This window comes from Sycon ciliatum, chromosome 11 (genome assembly GCF_964019385.1).
Source record: "Sycon ciliatum chromosome 11, ocSycCili1.1, whole genome shotgun sequence".
Lineage (NCBI taxonomy): Eukaryota > Metazoa > Porifera > Calcarea > Leucosolenida > Sycettidae > Sycon > Sycon ciliatum.
The window spans coordinates 9,368,290-9,374,859 of NC_088653.1; the positions used below are offsets into that span (position 1 = coordinate 9,368,290).

Sequence of the window (6,570 nt, forward strand, 5' to 3'; positions counted from 1 at the left end):
TAATTTACAGCGCGAAGAAGTACAGGGCGAAGAAGTTCAGCACGAAGAAGTTCAGCGCGGTAGAGTCCAGCGCGATAAAGTACAGCGTGACGCAGTAGAGTGCGAAGTCAATACTTGTCCAGTCATAGTCGTTACAGACCATGTTCATACGTACATTGTATAATAAAATGGCGTTGAGAAACATGGCGCTTAGATCTGTGGCAGTGAGAAACATGGCACTTAGATCTGTGGCAGTGAGAAACATGGCACTTAGATCTGTGGCAGTGAGAAACATGGCGCTTAGATCTGTGGCAGTGAGAAACATGGCGCTTAGATCTGTGGCAGTGAGAAACATGGCGCTTAGATCTGTGGCAGTGAGAAACATGGCGCTTAGATCTGTGGCAGTGAGAAACATGGCGCTTAGATCTGTGGCAGTGAGAAACATGGCGCTTAGATCTGTGGCAGTGAGAAACATGGCGCTTAGATCTGTGGCAGTGAGAAACATGGCACTTAGATCTGTGGCAGTGAGAAACATGGCACTTAGATCTGTGGCAGTGAGAAACATGGCGCTTAGATCTGTGGCAGTGAGAAACATGGCGCTTAGATCTGTGGCAGTGAGAAACATGGCGCTTAGATCTGTGGCAGTGAGAAACATGGCGCTTAGATCTGTGGCAGTGAGAAACATGGCGCTTAGATCTGTGGCAGTGAGAAACATGGCGCTTAGATCTGTGGCAGTGAGAAACATGGCGCTTAGATCTGTGGCAGTGAGAAACATGGCGCTTAGATCTGTGGCACTGAGAAACATTGCGCTTAGATCTGTGGCACTGAGAAACATGGCGCTTAGATCTGTGGCAGTGAGAAACATGGCGCGTAGATCTGTGGCAGTGAGAAACATGGCGCTTAGATCTGTGGCAGTGAGATCTGTCGCTCTGAGAAAGGTCGCGCTGAAGTATTTGGCGCTGAACTATATGACGCTGATTTATGTGGTGCTGAGGTATTCGGCACTGATCTGCTGGCGCTGAAGTATACGAGGCTGAAATATGTGGTGCTGTAAAATTCAGCGCTTAGGTTCACGGTGCTGAAACACCGTGGGCTGGGGGATCTTGGAGTTGCACACTCTTGGTTATGTACTCTTTATAGTAGTGAGGAATGAGGACAATAGGTAGCTGGTCGTGAGAGAAGCAGAATATGAGATAACATGTAGTGAGGAGAGAGGGAAGATGCTAGTGAGGCACTGGTCTGCACCGTAACGTTTCATAGGGCATCGGTGGTTGTTTGCCAGTTCAGGTGCGGCAGATACTTGTTGCACTTTTCCTTGAAAGACTGGAGCTGTGTGGGTTGCAGCCCTGCAGGTAGGACGGCCGCTGGTAAGCTGTTCCACAAGGGTATAATGCAGTCTGGGTAAGAAACCCGGAGGCTGCTATGAGTGCTTTCCCCGGTTTAGGAGCCGCATCTGACGCCTGATCACGAGGTGGTGGCGTCCCACGGAAGCAGAAAGGTGGTTCTTGACACGCCCTGCACGCGAACCCGTGCAATTTTGTTTTCACCGCTGGCTGGTTAGCGCTGCTACCTATAAGCGAGAACGCTCTGATCATTTCAAAGGATCATTCGGGGAAGTGAACTGCCTGAAAAGAGAAAAACATGCCAGACCCACCAGGACTTGAACCCGGGACGTTGCTTGTCATGAGCAATGCTATTTTGCTTTTTTGTTTTTTTTCCAGGATGAGATCTTTGATATGGTCAAGCCGGTGGATTCGCTCAAAATTACACTGGAAGATCTGCTAAGATGGTGAGAAGCTCAAAGGAGAGGCTGCAGTGGCTGATCCTGGGGTGCCACAAAGAGCCCCCCCCCCCCCCCCCCCCGGAATTATGCGATTCAAGTAACATCATGGAATACAATCTGAGCTTCACTAAGTAGTCAAACAATATATTTCCAGGTACAGGTCGTCCCCCGTTAATACGAGTCCGGTTAGTACATAAACCCCGTTAGTACATAAGAAATCTCAAGTCCCGGACGAAACGTGGTCACTTCCATACAAATTTTGTCGGTTAGTACATAATTCGTTAGTACATAAACCCCGTTAGTACATAACATTTCTCCGTACCCGCATGCCACCTACCTCAATAATACATAATTATTTTGTTGCTCTTTCGGCCTTCCAGTGGAAGCACATTGTCTTCTAGTTTCTACTTGTGGACGCAATTACCTCAGAAATCAGAGCGCACATCACAAGCCGAGAAAGCTCTGTTTTTTTTCCGAGTGACTGTACAGGCGCGGCTGGGCATGTATCATGTAAACTGTAGAATCTTCGCTGACTGTGACCGTTATAACATAATTCTTGTTATGTTATATTGAGGGAATCAAGAATATCTCGCTCCCTGGTCATGGTAGCAAGAAACACTCAGAAAAGTTTTTAAAAAAGTGAAAAATTCTGGTACACACGCAAGTTATGTACACTTTCGTTTAGTACATAAACCCCGTTAATACATAACATTTGTCAAGTCCCAGAGATTATGTATTAACGAGGGACGGCCTGTATATCCAGGTACTGCTAGGCGATTCCAGGTGTTTTCCAGGTAATTCCAGGCATTTCCCAGTTGTTACCAGGTATTCCCAGGCGTTTCCCAGGTGTTCACGAGTGTTTCCCAAGTATTTCCCTGGTCTTTCCAAGGTGTTTTCCAAGGTATTCGCCAGGCATTTTCCAGGTATTTACCAGTATCTCCCAGGTGTTTCCTAGATGTTTCCAGGTATTTTCATGTATTTCCATGTATTTCCCAGGTATTTCCAGGTGATTCTGGATATTTCTAGCCTACAGTCCATTCAGAAAAAGATGGACTTCTAGCTTTTGGCCATAAAGGGGTCAAACTTTGAGTTTTTTAGAATGTTTTTCTGCAATCCCCTATGAAATCCTCTTGCAATTATGTTTCTGAAGTTTATTTGTCCAAAAAACAAGCCATCACAAGAATAGGATATCGGCCAGGTTTTGCCACAAAAAGCATTGAATTGGGAAAAACCATCAAAATCCAGGCCGTTTGACCGCGCCTGCAACAGTGCATTGTGGGGTTCGAACCCCAGTTCAGGTACCCTTTTTGGACCCTTTTTCAAAGTTCTAATTTCGCAGCACTGCACTGTGTACAATGAAATCACGAAAAATCGCCAAATACGGGGGTCGCCAAAGCCAGGGCCCATCTTTTTATGAATGGACTGTAGGGCGACACTTACGTAGGTAAATCCCCCATTTCGAGACGAGAGTGTGTGTTTGCAAAGTGAGCTTCCATTTAGACTTTCCATCAAACTGTGCTCTCTCTCTCTCTCTCTTTCTCTCTCTCTCTATCTCTCTCTCTCTCTATCTCTATCTCTCTATCTATCTATCTCTATCTCTCTCTCTCTATCTCTCTCTCTCTATATCTCTCTATCTCTCTCTCTATCTCTCTCTCTATATATATATATCTCTCTTTTTCTCTCTTTCTCTCTCTCGACATTCAGTGGGCAAGGTGACACGGTGATAAGTCTTCTCATCGATCTCAAGGGGTTCTGGCTTTACGAGAATCGAGAGCAGCTTGCCGCTGATCCGTCCCAACTCGACGCGGAAGACGAAGACGACGATGAAGTGGATGACATGGAGCTGGCTAGCTCGGTTCCTAGCGGCGGCCATGTTGGTAACCAAGGTGATGGTGCAGGCGGCCATGTCGGTAACCACGGTGATGGTGGTGGCGACAGCCAGGATGTCCTGCCGGTTGAGCGGGAGTTCCGCGAGATGAGCGTGGAGGATTTGGAGTGAAGCTGTGTGTGTGTGTGTGTGGGTGCTTGTGTTTGTGTGTCTGGCGTAGTGGATGGTGTACAGTGGAGAGAGATCTTAGTGTAAACTATGCGGGATTAGAAATTACTTTCTTTTTGCATGCAATGTACTGTACTGTTTACCTTACTGTGCATTGACCTTGATTCGTTTAATACCTTGACCATGATCTTTGTCTACCTGTCAGTCATGCAGGCTATCTGGAGATCATCACGAGAAAACGTTCTTGATGGAAATAAACTGTTCCTATGATGACAACTGTATAAACACACACATGTACTTGAGGCCCAGCGGTACCGGTCCCGTCTTGCTCAGGCCATGGCCGCACCAATAGTTTTGGCTACCGACGTGTGTGTTACTGCTGAGGAGGTCATGTGACGCGTGTGTTACTGCTGAGGAGGTCATGTGACGTGTGTGTTACTGCTGAGGAGGTCATGTGACGTGTGTGTTACTGCTGAGGGGGTCATGTAACGTGTGTGTTACTGCTGAGGAGGTCATGTGACGTGTGTGTTACTGCTGAGGAGGTAATAATGTACACCCTAGTATACCATCCATAGCATACACAAACTGTATGAAAGGCTAGGGTATGGCCGCCGGCCGGCAGGGACCGCCGGATTCTGCTCGAAAAGGTGGCAGATTCTGCTCGAAAAGCAGTGAAATTGGCAGAACCATACAAACCTTATGGCGGGCAATTCCTCGAATTCTGCCATTCCTCCATTTCTTTATCCACATACCAAACATGTAAACTTACCAGAAAAACTACCGAATTCTGCCAATTTTTCTGCCGGCAGAATCCGCCGGACCCTAATGGCCGGACCAATCAAAGACTGCTTCCGGCGAAAGGCTAAAGGGACAAGCTTTTCTATTTTTGCGGATTTTCTTTCATAAAAAAGAAACGTCACTGGCTGCTCTTCGTAGGTGTCCGCGTCCCAGCGGTCCGGGCAAGCGACCGCATCTCAGTGGGACACTTGGCCGTGGCCTTTGTACTGGAATCTGTGGGAGAGCCTTTTCAGGGACTACACACCTGGGTATCGGGTATGGCTCCTTTTTTGTTCCTTTCCTTTTTATTTGTTTTTTGCTGAGAAAGAAACGTTGCTGGATGGAAAGCTTTCTGTTCCCGCCATGCGCCAGCGCCTTTGCTCTAGTAAAACATTGCTGGCTGATAATGGTCATTGCTCGTGATGTCAACTTAGAAGGTGACGGGAAGCTGGGTTTCTTGCCATTTCCAACTTCCTGACTCTGAAAATGTAGCTTGAACTAAGAGCTCCAAATATTTCAGTTTTTCGATGTGCCAGACCTATTGATTGATTGATTGATTTTATTTAAGGATTGTCCAAAGGCCGCAGAGGCCTATCGAGGGGCTCTCCTGTGTACTGTTTAAGGAAAGGGAGGAAGAGAGAGAGGAAAGGAGATGAGTGCAGTGTATGGCTTGTTAATCAATACTGTCGGGAGAAAGCGGGAATACCAGAAACAGAATACATACAAGTAGAACATTCTTGCATGAGAGATGTACGGAATTGCCGGGGGTGTTCAATCTCCCGAATACACGTGGGTAATGAATTCCAAACGGATAGACAATGGAATAACATATGTTGACGGGAGTATGTGTTGATATGGGTTTTAGATAATAAATAGTAAGGTCTGCGTGGACTGGAACTGAGGGTGTAATGAAATTCATCAAGGGTATCAGGGCAGACGTGAAGGATGTGGTGGACTGTGCAGAGACACTGGATGTGGCGTCGCCAACAAAGGGACTGCAGACGAGAAAGTTTAAACAAGTTCTCTTTGGGTGTGTGCCAGTCAAGGTTTCGACTGCGGAGGATACATCTGCTGATGCGCGCCTGCAGTCTGTCCATGCAAGTTCTCTCAGCTTGCGTCAGAGAGAATGTCCAGACCGGGCAGGCGTACTCCAGCAGGGGTCTGACATACCCACAGTAGAGACTGAAAATGACCTTCTCCGGAAGACGGTGGGACATAAATCCCAGCAGACAAACTCGTTGCCGGAAGGAATGTATGACGTTCTTAACATGGGGCGAAAATGTCAGGGTAGACGTGAGTAATACGCCAAGATGTGTGTGCTCTTGTGTACTTGGGACGTCAGCTGTTGAAACTTGTAGCGGCGACGGAAGAGGTGGCGTTGATGTTGCCTTCGCATGGATTGACAAATGTGTTATGGCGGAGAGCCGGGTATCCACCAGTTGGGCACGAAAGAGCATATGCAGATTTGGAACCATTAAACTGGCCACCTACGGAATTCGCCCACGTCGAGCAAGACGTGAGGTCTTTCCGTAGCTCGGTGGGTGTGCAGGTGGGGACTCGCTCCTTCCCTACCGCTGTATCATCAGCGAAAAGGAAGAGGTCACAATACCGTACTGCTCTGGCAAGGCTGTTGACATACAGCACAAACAGCATTGGTCCTAGATGGGATCCTTGGGGAACCCCAGAGTGCAGCTTTCGCTGGTTGGATGTAGCCAGACCAATCTTGACCTCAATTGATCTGTTGAATAGATAGCTGGAGAACCACTCCGTAGTCTCTGGTGTACACAGGTTTTGCATGATGTGAACGAGGACACGATGGGAGACCCGATCAAAAGCTTTGCTAAAGTCCAAGAAGACGATATCATAGCACGACTTCTTGTCCATAGCTTTGTAGACTTTCTCGAGCAGCATAAGGAGCTGATCGGTTGTTGAGCGATTGCGTACGAAACCAAATTGCTGTCTGCAGATGAGTTTGTTCATGAATACGAAATTGGTTAGCTGCAGGTTCACGAAGTGGTCCAGTAGCTTCCCAAGA

General features: G+C 47.4%; 1 protein-coding gene across 2 annotated transcripts in view; it reads left to right on the plus strand.

The window, feature by feature from the left end:
* LOC135827741 (serine/threonine-protein phosphatase 2A regulatory subunit B'' subunit gamma-like) overlaps positions 1-4,034 on the plus strand; it is a 27,658-nt gene extending 23,624 nt beyond the window's left edge. For both annotated transcript variants that reach the window (XM_065340195.1, XM_065340194.1), the window contains 2 exons: positions 1,701-1,768; positions 3,467-4,034. In XM_065340195.1, coding sequence (XP_065196267.1) covers positions 1,701-1,768; positions 3,467-3,761 — 363 coding nt within the window. In that variant the 3' untranslated portion in view covers positions 3,762-4,034. The remainder of the gene's footprint in view (positions 1-1,700; positions 1,769-3,466) is intronic.
* The last annotated feature ends 2,536 nt before the right edge of the window (positions 4,035-6,570 follow it).